Raw genomic sequence first — 26,018 nt, 5'->3', positions numbered from 1 at the left:
GGTTCCCTTCTCTAAACCAAATTGCTCCAACCCAGTCTTCCGTCTTGTCTAGACTTGGATTTAAAGGTGTGATATTAGCATGTGTTAGCTAACACGTGCTGGCACATTTTAAGAGTCTACTATAGATAAGGCACACTACTTTTAACTTGTGCAACCTGACAGAATTAAAGTCTAGTGGAGAGCTAAAAACCACATCTTTAAACCCAAGCCTAGGCAAGGCCTCAGTCTGAGATACTACTTGTATTCAAGTGTATGGCCGAGGCTTGAAACGCTAAACCGTTGGATCGTTATCGTGCAGAACCAGTCATGAGCATGGAAGCATGTCTTCTGGAATGGTGGCGAAAGCATGAAAGGGCGTACGAATGTTTAGCATATCTGGCATGTAAATACCTTGCAATGCCAGCTACAAAAGTGCTATCTGAACACCTATTCTCAGTTTCAGGTGACATTGTAAATAAGAAGCAGGCAGCTCCCGTAAATGTGAACAAATTTGTTTGTATTAGCAATTGGCTGAACAAGATGTAGGACTAAGTGGACTTGTATACTCTAAAGTTTTACGTTGTTTTGAGTACAGTTATGTTACACAAAAAAAAAAAAAATCTACATTTCTAAGTTGCACTTTCACAAAAAAAGACTGCATTACATTATTTAAATGAGATGAAATGAAAAATATGTATTTTTTGTAGTGCAAATATTTGTAATAAAAATATAAAGTGAACAGTGTACACTTTTTATTCTGTGTTGTAATTGAAATCAATATATTTAAAAATGTAGAAAAATGTTCAAAAATATATCTAAAAAATTTAAACTGGTATTATATTAACTGTTTGATTAAACGTAATTTTTTTAATCAAGTTAATTTGTTTTGAATGAATCGCTTGAATGAACTACAATTGACAGCCCTACTTTAAATTAAAATTGCAACATTATCCAGCCCAATCTCCTTCCAATCTATTATTTTCTTGCCCTGAGATTCCTTTAGCTTGAATTTCTATCCATGTGATCAAGAGAAAAATGCTTTGACAAACAGTAAGGAATATTATAATATGGAGAAGTGGCTGAACTTGAATGTGGAAAATTAAAAAGTAAAGGATTTCAGGTTACTGTAGGTTGGGAAACAAAGGGGGAGGAGGTTGAGGCTGTTGAAAACTGAAGTGAGCCGGGGCAATTATAGCTTGGGAGTAGTCACATTTTGAGCTTTGGCTAGCTAAAGCTAATTGATCACTGCAGATGAAGACGACCGGTAAGACTCCAAGTGCTAAAAAGAGCTTCAGTATGGCAGTGTTAGAGGCAGTGACAAGGAAGGTTCTTACAAATAAATACCTAACTAATTTTCATTGAATTGCAGTAATTCCTATCCTATAACGAGTATCTTCATAGACGGATCTTTGTCCACAAATTTTACATATTAATGGACGTAGCTGGTTTAGTACTAGGATATCTAAGCCAACTGTAGAGCATGAACATCTTTTTTTAAATTATTTTATATATTTAAAATCTCTCTCTCACACACACACACACACACACACACACACACACACACAGTTCCTCTTCTACCTTGGTGGGTCCTGCGCTTATTGGCGGATTTGCTCGTCTCAGGTTCACGGCAGCCCTCAGTTTGGCCACTTTCGTGGCTCAAATCTGCTATTCACTCAGTTAGCTTCATCACTGGACAGCACGGGGAAGAACAATTCCCCGCAGTCTCTGCTGATCCACCTACTGGTTCGGGGAACAGACCAGAGACCTTTCCCCCTGGTGGAACCCACAGTCCAGTTCAACTCCTCCGGTATCAAGTAGGGAGTTGGGAACCCTGGTCCACCCTCTACTCCAGGTTCCAGCCCAGGGCCCTGTGGATTGCAGCTGTCTACAGTGGCTCCTGTAACAGCTGCGTGACAGCTACAACTCCCTGGGCTACTTCCCCATGGCCTCCTCCCAACACCTTTATTCTCACCAGAGGACCTTCCTCCTGATGTCTGATAATGCTTGTACTTCTCAGTCTTCCAGTAGTATGCCTTCTCATCTTAGCTTCCTGCGCCTCTTGCTCCCAGCTCCTCACATGCACCACAAACTGAAGTGAGCTCCTTTTTAAACCCAGGTGCCCTGATTAGCCTGCCTTAATTGATTTTAGCAGCTTCTTGATTGGCTGCCGGTTTTCTAAAAAGCCTGTCTGCCTTACTAGTTTCCAAAAAGTTCCTGATTGTTCTGGAACCTTCCCTGTTACCTTACCCAGGGAAAAGGGACCTACTTAACCTGGGGTTAATATATCTGTCTTCCATCACTCTCCTGTAGTCATCTGGCCCGACCCCTCCCCCCCCTGTGTGTGTGTGTTTAAATTGTAGGTTTATTGCCAAAGCTCGTAATTTTGTAGGCCAGACAGCTTTTACCGTAACTCTCTATTCAAATGTTCAGCTGTATTAGTAGGTTGCTTGAATGATTCAGTTTTTATAAATAAAAACCCAATCCTCATTTTATATTCATAAATTCCTATTTCTAATTTCTACTTCATATTATTGCTAGAAACTGTATTGTACCACTTAGTTCTTAAAGAACCCAGTCACACATGGTGTAGTTTCCTTTTTTTCCCCACCCCCGTCTCTCTTTTTTGGGCTGCTCAAAGGAATAAGCTACATTTGGAATTCTTTGTTTCTAATTTTATCTCAAGAGCAGTTTCTCATGTGTAGACTTGGAGGAGGGGGGAAAGCCAAGGGGATAAACAGATTAAAACTGTCTGTTCATTAAAGAGACTACTACACTACTGCACGTGAATCAAGTTTTTAAAAAGCATTATTGCTTAGCAACATTAGATGCGTCAGAGCACATTACATGGATGTAGCAGCACTGTCAGTTATAATTTCCATTTATAATTTAGAACAAAATATTAAGACGAAGATGTGCCAAAACAGATAGCTGATCCATCTAGTCCAATATTCTGCATCCATCAGTAATCAGAACCTAATGTATAATATGAAAGTGAAAACTCCATCTCCTCATAATGCATATATAGACAGTGGTATAATACTGTACATATGAGAAAAATCTTTGATTTCCACAGGGAACAAGCTATGTCCTGAAGCATATGATTTTATTACTTTTGTGCTAGCTAGGATAGCGAAGAGTGATTTAGAATTCCTAATTTCATAACCAAAAGTTTAGGGAAGGAAATGTATCCATTTGATGTTACAAGTGCAATTTGATCAGTCAGGTAATAAGCAATTATTCATACTGGAATTTGATTAGGTCCAGGATTACACTAAGGTTCTTTTTTTTGTTTGTTTGTTTTTGTTTGTTTTTAAAAAGAGTTCTGCTGGTACTATTATGGACTCCATGTTGTCAGCATCTTGGTTTTACAGTCTCCTTGAAAATGGGTCAATCAGTTGTGGATGATGATCTCCTGCTGGCAACTACTGGAAAGCCAATTGTATGTTCTCAGTTTAGAAGCATTTGGTAATTGAAAAAAAAAAATGGCTGAATAATTTCTCCCTGAGCAGCATGATTCCACCTTGTAATCTCTTCTGTTCAGTTACAGACAGTGAGGCCTATAGTTAAGGTTGCCCAACACTTGTAAACCATTGGTTTCAGTTGCTAATTTAAGTCAAAATAGCTTAAATTTGACAAAGTTTTCCATGCCAGGTGTCTGCTTAGGGCTGAATTTTTGGGGGGTTAGTTTCAGTAAAAATGGGTCAGCTATTTCTCAAAACAAAAGCTACTTTTCAGCATGGCAGAGGTTTCTTTTTTTTTTTAGTAGTCACAAAATGCATTGTATAAGACAGTTTCATGGTATGAGGATTACACAAGAACAAAAGGCTTTATAATGTGTACAATTTTAGATAAAATAATGAAATATTTACATAAATAGCGTTTTTAGAAGTACTGACCAGTTACCAGACACTAATGACAAAAATACACCCATTTCATAATCAAAATGGTTAAGAACTCGGAAGCCTGCTCCTCTTAAGCATAAATGGAATTTGGATACCACAGAGGAAAGATGCTCTTATAGGGGAGGTACTGGACAGGAACCCAGGGAGACCTGGTTTCAACTTCCACATCTGTCACAGACTTGCTACGAGACACAAGGCAAGCCACTTACTCTATGCCTCATTTTCCCATCTATAAAATGGAGTTAATACATCCCATATAGGGGTTGTGAGGACAAATTCATTACATCTTCAGATGCTGCACTGGCAGGGGCTATGTACATATCTAGACCAGTGGTTCCCAAACTTGTTCTGCCGCTTGTGCGGGGAAAGCCCCTGCCGGGCCAGGCTGGTTTGTTTATTTACCACGTTCGCAGGTTCGGCCGACCGCAGCTCCCACTGGCCACGGTTCGCTGCTCCAGGCCAATGGGAGCTGTTGGAAGTGGCGGCCAGTACGTCCCTCGGCCTGGAGCAGCAAACCCCAGTCACTGGGAGCCGCAATCCACCAAACTCACGGATGTGGCAGGTAAACAAACCAGCCCAGCCCGGCCGGGGCTTTCCCTGCACAAGTGGCAGAACAAGTTTGGGAACCACTGGTCTAGATAGATAACCATATCTGCCTTCAGATGCAATTAGAAAAAAAAAAAAATAGTTCTTGTCCTGGCAAGCTAACAGTATGAATATAGTCAAGTTTGCTATAAATTTTTGCAGAACGGCTCAGAGGAAATACATACAATACAGATTTAAGGGAAAACAAAATTAAGATAGCTAACACGTAAACAAAAATGGGCAGAATAGTGTAACTTAACTTTTAGCTACTGAGACTGACCTACCTTTACCTTGCACATTACTTGTTTTAAATTCTTCACATTCACAAATACATTGGACTATTCATGTGTTCAGTATTACACTTGAGTTAATACAGTTTTGTACACTACTAATTCTTATGATTACCAATGCTGCACATACACATACTCAGATATTCACCGCTTTGTTGCAGACCCAAAATTATTCATTTTCTTCTATAGCTGTTTGTGATATCAGTGAGAACAGATACTTTAAAATTTAATTACAATGGTTGAAAGGTTTTATTGATCAATCTCTCAATTCAGTTTAAAAAAGGAGTACTTGTGGCACCTTAGAGACTAACAAATTTATTAGAGCATAAGCTTTTGTGAGCTACAGCTCACTTCATTGGATGCATCGGAATGCATCCGATGAAGTGAGCTGTAGCTCACGAAAGCTTATGCTCTAATAAATTTGTTAGTCGCTAAGGTGCCACAAGTACTCCTTTTCTTTTTGCGAATACAGACTAACACGGCTGCTACTCTGAAACCTGTCAATTCAGTTTGTCAGTTTCTCAAGTTATTTCCTCTGATAATTCTATTAATTCTTATAACTATACTAAGTTTTACAGGGAAAGCTCCATTAGTGCACAGAATACATAAGAATAAAAGAGATTCAAGCGTTTTTATTTAATCTCTTAGTGCATCAAAACTCAAAGTCCTTATTTTGGAATCAACTTATTTATTAATTTTAACTCAAGTTGATTGGGTCTTGTGTGTGTCAGAGGGAACTCACCCAAGTTTCACTACTATTATATTACCAGGTACCTTTCTTATACTAACATGCTGACTTCTCTATTGCCTCTTAATACAATATTGTATTAAGAGCTCTGAACTTTTTTCATCCAGTTTGATTTTAGTCCTGCAACAAAACTCCAGGAAGTAATTTGTTTAAGGCAATTATGCAGTTACATCTCATCTACATGGATCATGGGCTTATTGCCTTTTTTCCTTTAACATGAACTTAAGTTAACCATTTTGAGGTCCAGTAATTAACACTACTAAAAATTAAGTAAAGCTAATAAGTGTTCAAACACTGAACTTTAGCTCTTAATAGATTTATCTGAATATCCTATATTATGCTTGTTTAATTAGGTTTAAAAAGCTTGCGCATTCAACGACATTCTTCCATATACTTGACATCCCCATTATCAGCAGATCACTGAAGTACACCAACAACTTCCAAGACATTTTTCAGATCTAGTATGTAAACGTGTATTTAGAGAATCCTCAGTGCTTATATCAAAAATATAATTAGGAACTATGCCATACAACAGTATCTAAAATTAAAATTTTATTCATGTCTTTGTCAAACAATCACTTCTGTTGCTTACACTTTTATATGTTAAAAACACTTAGCCAATATTACACATTAACTCCCTTCAACATTTTGTATGTTACACGGCGGCAGCAGAAAACCTCTAGGAGAGTGGTTCTCAGCCTGTGGTCTGCGGGCCACTTGTGGTCCAATCAGCACATCACTGTGGTCCATGTAAACATTCTCAGGGCCACACAGGTAGTTTATAATATAGTGTGGATGTGGCCCGCATAACACCGAGAGCTGCATATGTGGCCCAAAATGGTAACTAGGTTAACCACCACTGCTCTAAGACCTTAGATGTATTTAACTTTTCCACTGAAAGTTTTGTTTTTATAGTTGTGTCAGTTAAGACTTGAAAGTATGTTGCTGAAATTAGTCTAAAATTAGCAGATTCCTTTTAACTTACAAGATGTATACTTACAAGAGCTTTACAAAATTACTACTTCAGAAGCCTTTACAAGGTAATTTCATTAACTTATTTAGATACACACATTTGGAAACATACCAAACACTTTGTAAAGCAAGCAGTTTTTAATACAAAAAAGTATTAGGATTACCTGCTTTTGAGGAAAGGAAAAAGCCTCCTTCCCTACTGTGTGAAGAAGAATATGATGCTGGCCTTCTAAAATAAGCTGCTTGTTGTCTTCCACAACATATGCCTAAATACAAAGATAGACATTTAATATTTCTTAATTTGCTACAAACATCAAAAGTGTTATTCTCTTTTATAATACAAACTTTAGAAGTGATAATGACCTTGCATTTATACCTCCTTTTATTTAGAAATATTCCAAAGTACACCATAATCTTTACCAACAGATTTACAAAATTATGAATAAAGGAACCACTTCATCTTCCAATAAAGTGCTATTACTTTGCAGTAGAAAGCTAAGGAGCTAATTAATAAAACCCATCTAGAACAGTCTTCTGTGTTGCCTTAATGTTTCTAATTCAAGGAACTGTGAAGAGTGGGTATGCAGTGTATTTCACAAAAATAATTAACAATACAATTCACTTTAAACAAAATCTCAGGTGAACTATGTAAAATCTTAGGATCCACTGTAGATACACTTATTTAAATCAGTTTTGCTCCATTCTGGCATTGTGATGTATTTTTAGAATTATTTCAACACTACTAAAGATTACCGAGTTAGTGCTTAGTTAACATTGCAGCATATTTTAAGGGAGATTTTATGGAAGTCTCCTGGCAGCTTCTAAGCTGCTATCATGGGTGGGAGGAACCTGTATTTTCCATTGTGTTTACCAAGGTCCTATTCTGCAGCCTCAGAATGCAAGACTCCCACTGAAGTCAGATCCTAGATGAACACATTGTGAACTTCAGGGGAAGTCACTTATTTCATTTCAAATAAAGGGAATTTTGATTTACTGTTTTTGCAACTACTCTTAATTTGGAACACCACTGCATGTCAGCAGTTACAAGAGTCAATACTTTTTTAGTGTTGCCAACTCCCTCTCTAGGAACTCTTCACAACTCTCATTATGAATCACGGTTTCTTGCTACTACCTTGGGAGGGACATTTATTCCCTCACTGTAGAGGGGGGTAACAGTTTGCAGAAGCTCACATGAGACAGAGCTGGATCTAGACCTCAGCTCTCTAATATAATGAAGCCAAGTCTCATTTATTTTGTCTTTCAAAAGCTACACTCTTAAAGGTGCTGTATTACACATTAACAGTGAGTCGGCTCTGTGTTATCTGTAAATAGCTAGGCCATATAAAGGATTTTATGGCTCTGCTACTGTTTCTATACTAGGGTGACCAACTAGCCAGTGTAAAAAAATCGGGACAGGGGGTGGAGGGTAATAGACGTCTATACAAGAAAAAGCCCCCAAATCGGGACTGTCCCTATAATATCGGGACATCTGGTCACCCTATTCTATACTAACAGGTCATGATTTTGTAGCTCAAATGGTAGAGGCGTCAGGTTCAGACCCTGCAGACAATCCCAAAATAGGGGCATTGTTACATTTAGCTATAATGTTTGTAACCACAATCTGCCCCCAGAGCCAGAAAGAGAAACCGTAAAGCAGGAATCCAGCAGTGTTCTATTGCTGTCTAACATGTCTTGCATGTATGGGCTAGTCAATTTAGGAAAACAGCAGGCTTTCACCCTCAACAATTTCTTCCATAACTGAAGTGGAAAAGTCTGGTGCTTCGTGAAGGTGGGGAAAAAAAAAAAAAAGAAATTTAGCATGCAGGCTCCCGAACAAATGTTGGAATTTTATATTGCCAAACACAGTATTTAGATTTAGTATAATCTGTTATGTTGATACATTTTTAGTATTTATACTTGGTAATTGGAGCCACCCCTTTAAAAAGTGAGTGGCAGCATTACTTCATATAAACCCTCTAAGAATGTGAGCAAAAGTGTGGGAGGGTCTACCTGTGTGTCCAGAGAGAGAAATACTCTGGCTGCATAAGGTTCAAAGAGGTCAGAACTTTATTTACTATCTTTCAAAAAGCAAGCCTCATTCACCCTGAGGAAACATAGGCACATATGGAGGGGACAGGATCTCTCAAGTATTAAGCTAATCACGTTTAAATCTAGACATGTTTCAAAAAATGGCTCTGATTATAGTAATAACTTTCAGTAGTGTCCCAACCTTGGTTTCAATTAACTTAATTTCCTGTTTTCAGACAAACTGAAGTTTAACGAAAACAAAAGCTAACATTTGTCTGAAAATTAGGTGTATATCTCAGGAACACTGCATTAGATATACACAAATCTCATTTGCTCTTATTTTCTACTAATCGTATTTCATAATCAAGCTACTATATGGATAACTGAGAAAAGACCATACATACCTTCCAGAGAACAACAATATTCAAATCCACCTTACTACATTTTTGTATCAATCTGACTGCCTCATCAAATGACTGTTTCACAGCTCCTTGAAACAAATTTGATTGTGTGTGTGTTCTTTTTAATTCAGAGGATAAACTTCGGAAAAAAAAGTCTGCACACGGACTGGCTGAACTGATTATCTGTAAGAAAACACCACATTTTGCTTTCAGTACATGTAATAAACTGATTCAAGTTTATTCTATGAAGGTGGAATTTCCTCTGTTTTGGAGCTTCTTAGTACTAACTCCCTGGTAAGCAAAATAATCATGCATATGGGCTTTTGCAAATCTTCTGTGCCACAGAAGTTAACTCCATACCAGCTCTAAATAAGCCAGTATAGAAGAGAAGAATGGAGATAGTCCAGTTCTATCCCATGACCAAGGGGGAACTGAGGGGCTACTGTTCCAAATGATAGCCTGCCCTATTGAATTGATCATAGTTTGGGACTCCCCAACAGGCTTGAACTACCTGCTAACTCATGTAAACATTACAACTGCCCTGTCTTAACTAGGCTTTTACCTCAAGTTAACCAACTCTAGTTAGCTAACCAGAATTAAGAACACCTCTTCTGTTGTAGTGCATACCCATATTTTACCCTTAATATATTATTTCAGCCATTTTTATAGGAAGCTCTAGCACTCCTATGATTTGGAGCAAAACATGATTTTTGAAAAGGATGTGCTGTTTGCTATCCCCAGGAAAATCTGGCCAAGTTATAAGCCTGAATATCACAGTTCACTCATGCTTATTAGAGGTTTGTTAGAGTTTGGCAGGTAATTTCTCCAAAGAGTCGATCAGCAATGAACATGCTCCATCCCCACAGATCTTCTATGTAGTGACTCGACTATGCACACATCCCCACAGAATGAATGTGCAGGCTCAATGTCTGGGCAGCAGGACACTGCAGTTGTTTCTTGGGGGCCAGACACCAGCAATGAGACCAGAGACACTCCGGTGCTCTCAATGCCATCACTTCTGGAACCCAAACAGCCCAGAGAAGAAAAGTAGCCTGACTGGCATGCAGAGAGGTTAGGAGAAAGACTGGGAAAGGAGACAAAGGGTTTGTAGCTACCGGACAACACATCCCTCTCAAACCTTGAACTGAAACCAGGATTCTGGGGTCCCAGCATTATACTGTTATCTACAAACCACTGTGAAACCCACTGGTAAAATCTGTTTCATCCCTCTCTCATGGCTAGTCCGTATCGACTAGAGTTTCTCAGTGACCGGTCCGTGGATCTCCATGACAGCAAGCCGGTCTAAAAGGTTGAGAAACACTGATGCAGAGGAAGACATCCTACTAACTACTGCTATTTGTTACTTCATTGCTCAAGAGAGAGAGCCCTGTGCTGCAGTGCTAAAGGTTCCAGCCCTGCTGATGACTCTCAAGGGCATCAATATGGTTAAAGTGTTGCATTTGATGTTTTCCTTAAGGTTTCTCAATCCTCCAGTCCTGACTATATAAAAATTTCAACTTTCATTTAAAAAAAAAAAATTAGCCCTCATGGTCAGAGAAGAGTTTGAAATTGTGTCTAGAGTACACACTAAAAGAAACCAGAAGCAAAGAAAACCAAAAAAATTGGGTCTCACGATTCCCCCCTGCCCCCCCGGCCAGACTAATTTTTGAGCTCTTGATGATAGCAATACTACGGTTCCCAGCATAAAATTAGGATACAACTTCCTATGTGTATAAAATAGCAAACTTAAAAAACCAAAAAGCCATTAAAAATATTAAGGCTGCAAAGTCTATACATGGGGTAATAACACCTCGTGTTTCATTTTGCAGGCCCAATCAATTTAACCAAGAAAGCCTCTTTCATTGCCCTTAACTATACCCAAATTGAGGCTTGAACTTTGACAGAGATAGTGGCCAAAACCCTGGTCTAGGTCATTATGAGGGGAATATGAAGTTGTTGGACAGAAAAAAAAAAAAAAGAAAAAGAAAAGATGATATCACTATGATCCATCACTTACTCCAGAACTTTTTCAACCAAATCTCACAGAATAAAGTAGCAGTGGATGAGTCTGTCCTTGGAAGAAGACTGGACAAGGAGGTGGTGGCAATATTTGGTGCATCTTCCTTCTCCTTCATCCCCACCCTTCAGAGGTCTGTCAAAATGCCCAAACTATATTATCTTGTACAAAGCTGTTAGCTGTTGTGTATTGGCAGATTCCTCAGACCATGGGAGAGGAATAATCAACCCTATGCTTGGGGAAGTAATGGTCTATGTGTCACTATAATAATGCCCACATCTGTAATTTTCACTCCATGCATCTGACATGGGTGTTTTACCCACGAAAGCGTATGCCCAAATAAATGTGTTAGTCTTTAAGGTGCCACCGGACTCCTCGTTGTTTTTATGGGAGAACTGTCTTTCTAGAATGTTTTCCTGCAAAGGAGGCTGAGACTCAGGGACTCTATTAAATTTGAAACACAGACTGAAGAAATACTGCCCTGCCATTTTTGTGGGCCTTACTATATGAAACTGCCCAGGATTTTTACACTTAACTAGTATTTGTATTCATATATCTGAAAGCCTGGACTAAAGACTGCCATTTAAACCCGTGCCAATGATGGACAAGATACATTAACAATTGAGTAAATATCAGAGGGGTATACCTCCTGGTCCCCCTACTCCATGATGGTGATCAGATGAACCTGCAATTCTATTGCCACTCAGCCACCCAACTTCATGTGGGATAAGTCACAGTTCCGGCCTGGTGGGAATGGTCAGTCTCCTGAATTTTATATAGACACACATTTAGTGCATGATAGCAAGGCAGGCACAGGAGAATTTGACAGAAAAGCCACATTTCAGAGAACCTTAAATACCTGCATACTGAGCAGATCAATGCTAAAATGGGGGGAAATTAGCATGGCTTTGTGTTTGGGGCATTTTTGGCCCTGTCTCATGAGCCTTTCAGCCATTCAAGTAAATACAAAGGAACCTGAACACATGGCATGCTATGCCTCAAACACAGAAGAGAGCTGAAGTCCACAGGGAATTGGCATGACCAGCAAGAACAAACAGTTAAAATCTTCAGCCACTGATCGGGTCTGCTATGCTGAGCAATGTGGAGCAAACCCAACCATTAGGAATTTGAGGCTCAGAAAAACAAATGTAGAATACAAAAATGTTGGAAATGATGCCCTTTTAAAAAGTAATGACTTGGACCAATGCATTAGGATTAAGATCTATTATCTTTCACAGACACTTAGTTAAAAGCAATTTTGTGTTTTTCTGATTGTGAAAATATCCCAAGATATCTTTATTTTCATAAATTCCTTACCAACAAGTTCAAACAGTACAATTCATACCACCACCACCACCAGGGCTACAAAGTGCCATGGATCTGTGCAGTGAGCTAGATTGCACAAGCGAGTTGCAATTGTGGCTCATGGCCTACGGAAGCCACTATAGTGCCTGCTGAGTAAGTAGCCTCTGCCTTGTGGTCTCCTTCCCCCCTCCTCCAATGGATTTTAATGGGGGAGGGGGGAGAGTAGCCTGGCAGGGTATAACAAAGCAGTGATAGAAAATTATTGCGATCCTAAACTGGTCCCAGGCTCCCCTTCCCCAGCCAGCATCAAGATAGCTTATCAGACACTTGCATCCACCAGGCTCTGATATCCTCCAACAGAGGCCCTCCCCAGCTAGCTCCCAGATATCCCTCTCCCCAACTACTCCCCATCAAATCCCTCTAATTCACATTTTCCCCCTTAAATTTCCCCACACTCCCAGCTGTCCCTGTCTTCTCCCACAAGCTATCCCTCAGGCAGAGTCAAAAAACTCCCCCACTAACTCCCCAGCCTGAACAACCATCTCCAGTTGCCCTCTCCCCTAACCCAAAAATTCTGCTCGTCACTCAGGTACGTAATCTTGCCTCACCTTAGGCTCTGACCTCTCTCTAGGACCTGACTTCCACATTATGTCTAAGTCTTGCTGATTCTTTCTGCATAAGACTTGAGAAATAAGACTTAAGACATGCCTTTCCTCTCCATCATCTAGCTAAAATCCCTATCCAGGGTCTCATTTCACATCTCAATTACTGCAACACACTGTTCTCTGGCCTGGACAAGTGCAATCTTGCCCCAATGATATCCACTCAATGCTTCTGCAAAGACCATATTCCTTGCATATTGATTTGTTCACATCACCCCTCTCTTTGCATCCCTCCACTGGTTTCCCCTTTCTCTATTGCATCTAGCAGCTGCTTGTCTTCAATTTTAAAGCTCTACACAACCTATCCCCACTCTACGTATCATATCTCATTCACAATCAAGGTCAATCCCACCTTCAGTTGGACCATGATGCCAATCATCGATTTGCTAAATTTTCAAATAAGCACCTTCATGTTTCTCCCATACTCCCCCTGATGCTTACGAGAATTCCCAATGTGATATGGCTGTGAAAAAAGCTAATGCGGTTTTGGGATGCATCAGGAGAGGTATTTCCAGTAGGGATAAGGAGGTTTTAGTGTGCAGTTCTGGTCTCCCATGTTTCAGAAGGATGAATTCAAACTGGAACAGATACAGAGAAGGGCTACTAGGATGATCCGAGGAATGGAAAACTTGTCTTATGAAAGGAGACTTAAGGAGCTTGGCTTGTTTAGCCTAACCAAAAGAAGGTTGAGGGGAGATACGATTGCTCTCTATAAATATATCTGAGGGATAAATACCAGAGAGGGAGAGGAATTATTTAAGCTCAGTACCAATGTGGACACAAGAACAGACGGATATAAACTGGCCACCATGAAGTCTAGACTTGAAATTAGATGAAGGTTTCTAACCATCAGAGGAGTGAAGTTTTGGAATAGCCTTCCAAGGGAAACAGTGGGGGCAAAAGATCTATCTGGCTTTAAGATTAAACTAGATAAGTTTATGGAGGAGATGGTATGATGGGATAACATGATTTTGGTAATTAAATATTCATGGTAAATAGGCCTAATGGCCTGTGATGGAATGTTAGATGGGGTGGGATCTGAGTTACCCAAGAAAGAAAGAATTTTCTGTAGTATTTGGCTGGTGAATCTTGCCCATATGCTCAGGGTTAGGCTGATTGCCATATTTGGCGTCGGGAAGGAATTTTCCTCCAGGGCAGATTGGAAGAGGCCCTGGAAGTTTTTCACCTTACTCTGTAGCATGAGGTATGGGTCACTTGCTGGAGGATTCTCTGCTCCTTGAAGTCTTTAAACCATGATCAGACGACTTCAATAGCTCAGACATAGGTGAGAGGTTTTTCACAGGAGTGGGTGGGTGAAATTCTGTGGCCTGCGTTGTGCAGGAGGTCAGACTAGACGATCATAACTGTCCTTTCTGACCTTTGTATCTATGAATCTATATGCAAAGCTACCTCATTATCCTCCTTCAAATCCCTCCTGGAAAAAACCTTTCCCTTGCCATGTTACACTAACAAAAACTTGACAATGGTTAGAATGCTAGTGTACTCAGACCACTATCATTGACATCATCATCTCATTGTTTCCTTGTACTCCATCTATTTGTCTATAACCTTCTGTTGTCTCTTGTTATATACTCGGATTGTAAACTTTCACGGGCATGGACTGTCTGAACCACCTAGCGCAATAGAGTTCTGGTCCATGACTAGAGTTCCTAGGTGCTACAGTTATAAGTAAGTTCTCCCCCAGACAGCTCCTACCCAGCGCACCCACCCACAGCCTTCACCAATCACCCAGCTTTATGCACCTCCAGATCCCATCCTTAGCACAGTTTGTAGCAGAGGGTATTAACCATAAGATGAAGTTTATGATCCTATGGTAAATATGTAAGTTAGTTCACATAACGTCATGTGGAACTGTACAAAGCTTAGTGGCAATGCAGAATCTGTATCTTGGCCAGTTCTGAACTCATTTTCCTTTCTAGTATACCTGGGATGGTAGCATTAGTTTGCCAAATTTCTAAAAAGCAACAATTTAAGTGCCCATGCTTGTCTTCCACTAATGATCATCTATACATCGAGTACTGACTAAATGTTAACTTAATTTTTACTTATTATAGCTGAACAATTGATTCCAAGATTGTAAATAAAATGAGATGCTTGTGTTTTACTTGCTGTGAATGACAAGTCAATGATACAAAATTCTGTTCCAGTATATGCACTGCAAACCCTACATTCTTTGACTGTGAAAGATTGAGAGTGTCTTAATAGTTTAAAGTCTTATGATTAAGAGTTTTAAGTTTACAAAAAATGCCATTGAACTGGAACAGTTTGCTATAGATGAAACAAGCCTACCCACATTCCTAAGAGAATAAAAAGCTTTCAAATATATCAGCATGTTTTCACAGAGAAATCTCAGTGTTCCATGGAACAGTTCTGTTGAAAATATTAAAAATGCAGAGAAACTGACTAACCCTTATTTCAAGATAAGAATCAGCATCTTGTTTCATCTGTGTTCAGATGCAATCAAAGATGATCTGCTAAATAAGCAGACACGAAGAGAAACGGCTACTTCAGGATCAGGTGATAAAGATTAAGCTGGGTGTTATCTGATGGGCAGAGAAAATTACTAAATGGCATTATAATAAGTAAAGAAAAAAAGCGAAGGAGCTTTAGGATTTTCCCCATTGGTGATCATATAAACTACAAAAGAATAACTTTGTGTCTACCATAGCTCTCATCTTGAAGTTTAAAAGTCACATTTAGTTACTTCTATAGAATGTGCTACCTTACAACTACATACAAAGTCAAAAATCTTTTTTTATATACACATACTGTTCTATAAAGTCTCAATATGAACCATTCCCTTTGCTCAACATGAACTGTTATTCGTTTTGACACAAAGATACCCTAAAGCTTTGTATCAGTGTTCAATCTTGTATTTACTGAAGTCATCATCAAGACCTCCATCAACTTCAATGGGAGCAAATCAGGCTTGTCTATGGTCAATTTGACTGAAGGCATCAGAGACTCTCTTAGCTCAGTAAAATCAGACACAGAACGGATAAGATATACTATGCATTTAAAGCAAGATTAAACCAATGTTTACACAAATCACATAAGGTATTTTTGCATCTAACAAGCAATATCAATGAAATCTCAACTTGAGGAATTGTCAGATATACAAGCTAGTTAAAAAAATAAAACGTAAGAAGGCACAATGTTTAAAAATTTGGGCACAGTGGTCACATTTGAAGCATAAATCTATGCTGAAAAGTGATTTTGAAGACAGACATTACCTTCTCTGTACTGAACCTAACACAGCAAGCCCCAATCATCATCCTGGCAATACCATATTGTAAATACATAAAACTAGCACCTTTAACTCAACAAACCTACTCTCCAACTGCATTCAGAGTCAGACGGCTACTTTATTCACAGTTCCCCCTGCCCTGCTCCACTCTCCCTCTGCTATAAGCATTCAATAACTATGAAAGAATATGGATTCTTTCAAATTCTTCCCTCAAATATACCTGCACAATCCCACTGAAAACAAAAAGTTGCACAGGTATATCTGACTGTGAAGTCTTTATTATTAGTGATAGCGCACAAGACAAAAAATACAGATTGACTTTTTGGTGATAGGTGGGGTTTGCAGGACTGGCAATTAGGGAAGAGATCTACTTGCAACACAACAAGCATATGTGGAATTCACTGAGACACTCATGGAAACCTCCCCCTCCCCCCGTATACTTTTTACAGTCACATATGTGAGCAGAACAAATATTTAAAACTATCAACAAATGTAATAGTTATTTTTATTATTTCTATTACAGTAACATCTAGAGGCCACAACAGATTAGGGTTTCTCTATCCTAGGTACTGAACTGCTTACAATCTAAACAGAAAAAACAGAAAGGGTGGGAAGGGAAAGAGGTGAAGTGAACTGCTCAGTGCCACAAAACAGTGGCAGGGCCAGAAATAGAACCTAGGTCTCCAGATTATCCACTACCCTATCCATTGGATCATGCTGCCTCCCATATTGTCTATATCCATATTGTTTATTCTGTCTATGTACACTGAGTAAGCAAGGAGAAAGACTTCAGGGTATAAGAATTTGTGTTTTTAAAATACTAGCACAAACATGAAGTACAAAAGATAATTGTATGCCACGTACGGAGGCATTTCTTGGGTAATAAAGGCTGTGACTGGGTCATATGTACAAGACAGGTATTTAATACTGACAAAGTATTAAGTTGTATCAATTTACATACCTGCTCATTTCCAAAGACAATGTCTGCAAATGTGTAATTTTCTAAACGACAAAGAGAGAAAGTGTCACTTCATCTGCATGCAAAGTCACACCATGAGCATTTAAGTTTCACAGAAGACAAATACTTTTGAAAATCCCACCCAAAACCACCGTCCAATAAAGTTAAGTGAACCTACCTCCAGAGTTTTTGCATCTTATTGCTTTAAAGCATAGCTTTCCTCTCTCTCTACTGGCAAGTTTATAATCTGAAAGAAAGATATTGAAAAAAACGTATTTCCCATTGAGCTAGATATTATATGGTCTCCACTACCATAGTACCTGAGCACATCCCAAAACCACAGTCTTTGCAATCTGTAAGCCTGATGCACATAGGAGACTAACTATTTAGAATCTGCTCATGAACCAATATTGTACGAGTTAGTTGTCTCCAAAACTATAAAAGAATTTACTTAGCAAATAAGAAATGGAATCCAAGTTAACAGATACAAAGAATCCATCTTGCTGTAATTATCTGGTATACGGATAACATGAGTCAGTGAAAGAAAGACTTTCATTTGCACCTCCAATTATTTCTAACTTAGAATAGGAAATGTTAGAGTAGAGAAAGGAGAAGCAGGTATGGAAAAGGAAACAATTACAGCATAGTAATATGTCTGACTGTTCTGGTCATCAATTCTAGTGCAACAGGAAGCCCAGGTGTTTGGACTCATGTTCAAATAAGCAGAAAGCCAATTTTACAGGTATGGATAAAGTAAATTTGTGTAAACTGAAGTAGATTAAATTAAAAATACATAAAGGAAATAGATAACCGAATAGGTTAAGTATCTATCTTATCTATCCTATCATTCTACAGCTATAAAAATAAATAGATGTAATATAACAGAAGAAGCAAGGCAGATGGAGATCAGCAGAACCTGAGACAAACTCCACTAGTCAATCAATCTAAACAGTTAGGTTGAACTCTCCATATACAAATGGATTTTTAGTTTATTGGTAGAGCAGAAATGTCTTTTAATGACAAATTAGTTTCTAAAATGGTAAAACACAGAATTACAAGGAATTTATTTAAAAAAGACAAAAGAGAAAACAAGTAGATTTAAACAGTATAATTTGATGCCTTCTCTCATAAGATTAACTGTTCTTTGCCAAACACAACAGTGACTAGCTTATACCTGATAAAAATACAAACCTTTGTCTTCAGAGAGATTTACAGCTTTCTGTAACTTCCAGTACTTGCTGTTACTTGATACTTGTACTATATGAAATTCTTTAACCCCAGCTTCACTCTAAATAAGAATGAGAAAGTTAATTGTGCCAATCTAAAACCAATTGACAAAAGGAGCAAATGTTTATTCTAGAAATGAAGAGCCCTATTTCAAAATATATGAGATCTGGCATCTTTGGGAAGGCCCTAATCCATAATATTTGTAATACAGGTATATCCTGAGGCTACAATAGATTGGAGTCCCTTTGTGCTAGGCATTGTACAAAGACAACAAGAAAGTCCCTGCCCTGAAGAGCCTTCAAATTAAATAATCAGTCAAGAGAAACAGAGGCATGGAGAGGTGAAGTGTCACACAGCAGGACAGCAGCAGAGTTTGAATAGAACCCAGGTCTTCGAATTCTCAGTCCAGTTTTCCATCCACTAGGACACTTTGATTTATCCATATCACTATGTCTAAAATTACTTAGGTAAATACTCCACAACACATGAGCCAGAAGCACAAAACTTATGTTTTAAATCAACTTTTAGACTTAATGTGGCCTAAACTCCTGTTTTTCTTAACATTTCCCAGAATGATAAGAACATTCTGCACAATCCAGTTGCAACTAAAACACTAATTAAAATTGTTTTATTTGAGGCTGTGGATGTCTAATGAGGTCAGAATTTCTGCCTCACACATCCCCTCATTGACAACTGCTCAAAAAACATTAACTTTAAAAACCAGCCAAAAGAACAGTAAGACAATGTGCCTGTGCATATGAAATATTGGCTCAGTTCAGTGATTCAACTAACACCCAACTGTTTAAAAATTCATCGGTAAGGATTCAGTTATATTATTCTGCTGTTTAATGCAGACACTGTAGCTTTGCCATTCTGGAGCATGGAAACTCCTAAATACACATATTTATGTCAATAATTTCTAGTAAAATGGAATTGTCTAGTGCTCTGAACTCAGAAATGGAAGCCAGGAGCCTGATTTCTAGTTGTACCTGACAAACTCATTAAAAAGCTTTTGACAAGTCATTTAACCTTTCTGCCTCACTTTATCAGTATAAAAATCTCTCTCCCCTTCAACGGAATGTGATAAACATTTAATGTATTTTTAAAAAGTTACCTAACGGTATCAATTTCTAGTGCTACCCAAATATTACTACAAATTAAGAAATATTCAAGTTTCAATATTAATTGGTTTAATGAGTCAAAGATAATAGTGAAAAGCTCACTGAATTTAGCATTATGTGTGGAATTCACTCAGACAGCCAGGTTAGAGAACTACTGAACATTTTTCTTTGATCTTATCTTCCAGCCATCTCTGCTGTGGCACACTGGTGATACCACATTACCAGAAGAACTCTGCCAGATTACACATCTGGCCTCAAGATAATAAGCCCCCAATTATAATTTAAACACTACACTGTATATTAGTTTACAATAGTTTATATGTTGGTTGTAGAACATCTTTTAAAAAATTAAGGAAAAAAGGCACTTATTGACTCTTAAGATCAGGATTTCACAATTAATAAAATGCAACCCACAACTGGTTCGTAGCTGGTTGAGGGGGAATAAAGCACTAGGACCCAGTAAGGGTACAGAGCACAAGATCAGCTATCCCAGACTCCTCCTACTGCTGCTCCCCCTCCCTCTTTAGAACTAACACCAGCACAGCACCAGAAGCAGTGTTACAGTGAACAAGAGTTAAATGCTATGTGGTCAGTGAGACGCACGCTTACAAGTGCCCATATACCAAACCTACAAAGACAGCCTCTCACAAAAATCCATTTGCTGTTTCTTATCATGACCCAGTCTCTCAACATTGGCTTGTAACAAGAAAGTACATTTGGGTTTTTGGGTGTAGTGTAGAAAGATTGCGAACCACAGCTACAGATCATGCCAAGCTACTCTACCAACAGTACCCATTACTTCAATTAGGGGGATCTATCAGGTTGAGAGTTTGGCTAGTAGGTGTAAGCAAGGGTCAGATTCCAAATTCATAATGTTGATCTGAATTTTTTTTTCATTTGCAGTTAGCAACAAAACTTGTGTGATAGAATGAAAGGCTTAGTTATGCCATTCAAAGCTAGTTATCCATGCTTTGGAACTGATGGACATCAAGAATGCTTCAGATGTAACTTACAATACACACCCTCTCCAGTCCAATAAAAATTGGCACCTATCACAGTTCCTAAAGCACATTTGGGTGGAGGGAGGAATTACATTGGAACTTGTCTACACTGAACTTTGATTTAGTGATATTCCACTTGTAGTTGAAGAGTCCTAAATTGTTTCAATGCATTTTATTGAGCGTTTCACTTAGAACTTCATGTTTGTAATAAAATCTGTTTTGCAGAATAATTTGTCTTAATTAGCACATTAAAAAGAGAAACTTGTCTATCAGCAAACCAAGCATATGCTTACAGAAACGCATCCAGACATGCGGCCAGGAGAATACAGCTTGGTAAAAGAGTATAAAGAAAATAAAATCCCCTTTTCTAAACAAACTTACAGTATTGATATTTTCTACATCCACAAATACCAGCATATTGTCCCCTTTGCCTTCATCCTCAAGGGCATTACTTCTGCAGACGGTAGCTCGAACATTCAAAGATCGGCTGGTACAAATAACTGCAGTGTGTCTTAATACTCTATGACTAGAAAGAAAGTATTAGGTTCTAAATTGCAATACTGGTTTATCAAAGAAATTCTCATTAACTATTATGCTTTTACATTTAAAGGCAGATGTAAACAGGCCATTAATTTGTTTCCAGCTCCCATTGAAGACGTCCTTTGCTATATATCATTTCCGACCCCAAGATAAAAGATATAGCAAGTTGACACTCATGTTTGTAGGTGTTTAAAACCTGTACTACTGATTAGACTCAAGGTCCTGGAGAACGTAAATACAAGAATCATAACACTGACACAGGTTCAGATCTAGCCAGATGCAAAAAGAAAAAAAGTTTATGGCTGCTGGTCCAAATTTTAAAAAAGTGTTAGTGAGTACTTCATTGCTGATAAACATACATGTTAATTCCTTTAGTGCCCAAACGTCCCATAGATTAGTCTGTATTTTGAAAAGTACAACTTTCAATTAGCTACAGTCACAAAAAATATGCTGAATATGCAAACACTTTGAAGTGTGGTTTTAGTCCAAAGACTAAAAATGGCACCACATTCAAAAACATAAGATTCTGGATGCGCACAGGTATCAGAACTACTTACTCCAGCAAAAAAGGCTTATTTCTAATCCTGTTAGCAGTTAGCAAAAGCAAGTCAACTATTGCGAGCTTTATATTTTTCTGGCTGGCAAGTACTTGACAAAGATACAACTTGATCAATTTTCTAAAGGTCAGCAGGCCTGCCTGTAGTCTGCAATACACCAGAAAATGAGTTCTGCAGTCCTTTTATTGAGACACACTGCACTTGGAATAGGACAGGAGGCCTGTGAAATTCACAGTGCACAAGTATAATATGCTCATAGCAAAGTCAATCAATATTTGATGGTATGTATCCAGTTACATTATATGCTCTGAGGACACAACCCAGTTAAGCCTGTAGGATGGGTATTTATGGGGAGCTAAACAAAGAATTCTTCAGTCCAGTTTACAGAACTCTCTTCTATTAGACTTGAGAGAGATGAGGTAATATCTTTTATTAGACCAACTTCTGTTGGTGAGAGAGAGAAGCTTTTGAGCTCCACAGAGCTCTTCTCCTGTTAGATTTGGCAGGTAAACTGAACTGTAGCTAGGTGCTTTTTATGGATTACATCACTATAATATACAAGTAGCTCAGCCCCATTAATTCATCCTCAACATCTATTTGAGGTAGTGAAGTCTTCTCACTTTACAGATGGGAAATTGTGAAAAAAACTAAGTTATCCAAGGTCACATAGGAAGTATTGGTACAACTGGGAACAGAACTTGGATCTCCCAAGTCCCAGTGACTTAATCTAGGTAAAGCTAGAGGTTGAGAAGGTGCAGCAAGCCAAGAATATGAACAGCATCCCTGCACTAACTTGAAACTGTAAAAACAAGCCAGGACAAATTATGAAGGGGAAAAAAATGAAAGGCAGAGAAGGAAAAGAGGGATTGAAAACAATGAATTCTCCATTCTGATCTATGAGCAGATAGAAATTAAAATGTTAGGTGAATGTATTGGTTCACTAGTGTCTCCTGAAGGCTCACTCCTCCACTGTCTGGACAACTGACTCCTGATCAACTGATAGTGTGGTTCTTTAGAGCCTGTTTACAAAAGACTGAGCCCCTATCTGCTGCTACTCCTAAACTGTATTACCCAGGATAGGGACTGAACTTGAGAAGCAGTATAAGTCTCTCTGTAGAGCCACAGGAGCAAGGCACAATAAGGACGGGGATGTTATGGGACCAGCTGATGCATCTTGTACACTCTTTGGAAGCCTGGGAGTGGACAATGGATGCAAATATGGTTCATCTCTGTTAAAAGGGAAAAAGAAAGACTGAATCTGTGCATGTTTGGGAATTTGGAGGGGTGACGGAGTGGGGGGAGGCAGCCAAGCATTTTGATGGCAGCTCCTTGTGGCAGATATCCAATGCAGGAACTCTGTATGGAAGGGATATGGTTATCAGGTAAATAGGGATTGGAAAAAGATTTGAAGGAAACACACTCCTTATGGGAGCTGCGGAAGGGGGTTTGGCGCCCCTATGTCTTGAACAGCAGGGAGCTGATCCCTCCTCCCTGCACTGTACAATTTGTTTCCGGAAACTCCCAGCTATTAAAAGGAAATAAAGTTGCAGCCTAATTAAACTACATGCATGGCCTCCTGTCATTCTTCCAGTGTGGACAATCTCTTCTTGCGTATGTCAACCTGATTAGCTGCTATTTTGTAAGTGTTAACAAGGAAAAGAAAAGAGATTTGTTTCATTCAGGAGTGTAGTACTTTGAAAAATTGCTCTGTCCAAAATATATGCAATCAGTTTGACAATTTAACCAGAAAGTTAATCTAGCAAGCAGTGAGTTCAGCGTAATATATATATAGCCACTAATGTTTATGCTTTGCTTTACTACTACAGCAAAGTTAGACACCAGTTAGACACCACTTTCATTTTTATGGAACTTACATCCAGAAATATTCCACACACCTAAATACATTTAGTGTCAAGTAGTTTACTTGGTAAGATCTAATTTAGTTTGAAAAAGTTAGTTTAAAAACTTACCACATTTTTGAGTGTTTTTTAATACTTTCATAGTAAAACAAAAAGTTTATTTCATGAACCCCTTCTTCATCTGGTCCATGTAACCACATTGGCAGCTGGACTGAAGCCCCAGGGAGGAGGACAGACTCAGGAAGTGGGACATGTATCACCTCTGGCTGACTTCCTGTGCCAACCCCAAAGTTTACAGAAGAAGCTGATGACATCAGTGCTGTACATACAGAGGTAGAATCTGTCACAACAGTCTTGTAAGCACTACAGTTTTCAGAAGCTGAGGGACTCAGTGGTGTTAGAACAGCAGTATTTCCACCAAAAGTAAAAAATTCTGGATGTTTTGATACAACCTTCAATGCAGTAAGAGGACACTTGCTCACATTCACAAATTCTACATATGCTTTTCTGATTTCTCCACAGAGCAGCCCCGTAGGAAAATTTATAAAGAACACCTGCATTGGGGGAAAAAAATGTATAAGGTTAACAATTTAAAAGTAACATATATTTCTGAAAATAACTTGAAGACGACACCACAGTATTTATAAACTAAAATTCTAATTTGTCAATGTTAAATTTAAAAAGTAAAAGGAATCATTCTGAACCACAGTAAATGAAGGAATTTTTCTGTTTCATTTTTGCTTTCACTGACTCCCTTTATACTCAGAAAATAAGGCTTGACTTTGGGAAATTAGATTTTGCAACTGGAGATAGGGAAACCAAAATGCTAATTTGCCAGCTGTATTTTTTTCCTTGCAACTTTTACTAATAAAGTTGTCTTAACTCAGATTCTGGCAGAAATGTGTATACTTCAACAGGCGCACACATTTGTGATGATACCTGTAACTCTCTGAAGTTTCACCCGAATTAGATACAAACTTGGTACTTTGAAAAACTGGTACAGCTGTAAAAGAATGACTTACATAATCCACTACATTCTGCCCCATTATAAGATTGCCATTTTGGATGTTAGGTCAAAAGACAGCAATGCTATAAATAAAGTTAAACCAAAAGTAAAAAAATATTACTATTTTATAAAGGTATAGTTGAATGTTTGACTATGTGCTCAAATTATTATCGGGGAGAATATAAAATACCTCCAACAAGGGCATTTCCTCAGTTATAATAGGATCTAAACGTCGATCTGGTCCATATTTAATAGATGTTTTTTCTTCTTTTGTATTATTAAGTCGAGGGCCCTGAATTTCTAAGTCCTGTCGTCCTCGTACAGACATCCCATTATAAACAAATTTTCCTGAAACAACAACCAGCAGTCTGAAATAATGAAGTTACATAAGCAATATAGTTTACTCGTTATTTTTTCAGCCTCAAATCCTTTCAATTTCCTGGCTTTCTAAAAAAGAAGATATACTTGAAAACCATTTACTATTTTTCATTTTAAGTGTGAGCATAATGACTATTAATAGTACCATACCAAATTCACGGCCATAAAAAAAAGCATCACGGACTGTGAAATCTGGTCTTTTCTGTACTTTTACTCTATACAATACAGATTTCAGAGGGGAGATCAGCCTCTCTCAAACTGGGAGTCCCAGTACCAAAAGAGGATCACGGGAGGTTGCAAGGTTATTGTAGGGGTGTCACGGTATTGCCACCCTTACTTCTGCGCTGCCTTCAGAGCTGGGTGGCCAGAAAGCAGCAGCTGCAGGCCAGGCACCCAGTTCTGAAAGGCAGCACCACCAGGAGCAGTGCAGAAGCAAGGGTGGCAATGGGCATCCGGAGAGTGATGGCTGCTGACTGAGGGCCCAGCTCTGAAGCCAGCAGTACAAAAATGAGAAAAATCAATATCATACCAATGTCACCCTTACTCCTGTGCTGCAGATGGCGTGGCCTTCAGAGCTGGGCTCCCGGCTGGCAGCTGCCGTTCTCCAACTACCCACCGCTGAGAGCAGCGGCACCAAAAGCCCCCTACAATAATCTTATGATGCCTCCACATCCCCCTTTTAGGTCAGGACCCCTACAGTTACTACAGTGAAATTTCAGATTTAAATATCTGAAATCATGAAAATTATTTTTAAAATCCTGTTACTGTAAAATTCACCAAAATGGACTGTGAATTTAGTAGGGCCCTAATTATTCAAGATTAAATGGCACCCTTAGAGACTAGTATTCATGAAACAGGGACTGCACTGGCAGTGCAATCTGCACCTGCCTAGAAGCCATGCCTCAACTGTTTTGGAAGGACCAAAACAAGATAGTTCAATTTTTTCCTAAATCAGTTCTTATCCTCTCAGAAACGTCAGAAAACCCAATAGATGGGTCGTCTGACAGTTCTTAACTAGGAACTGGATTGAGACCAATCACACAGGCATAGATAGCAAAATATTTTTTTTTCACTCCTAACCTTAATTGAACTTCTGTATAAAGTTAGAGAACAAAATCTTTCCTGGAAGATGGTTTAGAAGGAAGAAGAGGGAAAGATATAGACCTATTTTGAAATGAAATTAAAAATTGTATGAAAGCACCCCCCCACCCCCA

General features: G+C 38.7%; 1 protein-coding gene across 1 annotated transcript in view; it reads right to left on the bottom strand.

Annotated features, from left to right (window-relative positions):
* TRAPPC8 (trafficking protein particle complex subunit 8) overlaps nucleotides 1-26,018 on the bottom strand; it is a 115,445-nt gene that overhangs the window by 12,679 nt on the left and 76,748 nt on the right. The window contains 8 exon segments of the mRNA XM_038389431.2: nucleotides 6,641-6,742; nucleotides 8,909-9,088; nucleotides 17,119-17,159; nucleotides 17,294-17,362; nucleotides 18,307-18,403; nucleotides 20,846-20,990; nucleotides 23,532-23,974; nucleotides 24,617-24,774. Coding sequence (XP_038245359.1) covers nucleotides 6,641-6,742; nucleotides 8,909-9,088; nucleotides 17,119-17,159; nucleotides 17,294-17,362; nucleotides 18,307-18,403; nucleotides 20,846-20,990; nucleotides 23,532-23,974; nucleotides 24,617-24,774 — 1,235 coding nt within the window.

This window comes from Dermochelys coriacea, chromosome 2, assembly GCF_009764565.3.
Source record: "Dermochelys coriacea isolate rDerCor1 chromosome 2, rDerCor1.pri.v4, whole genome shotgun sequence".
Classification (NCBI taxonomy): domain Eukaryota; kingdom Metazoa; phylum Chordata; order Testudines; family Dermochelyidae; genus Dermochelys; species Dermochelys coriacea.
The sequence above is the reverse complement of the archived record's forward strand: the minus strand, read 5'-3'. Positions and strand labels throughout refer to the sequence as shown.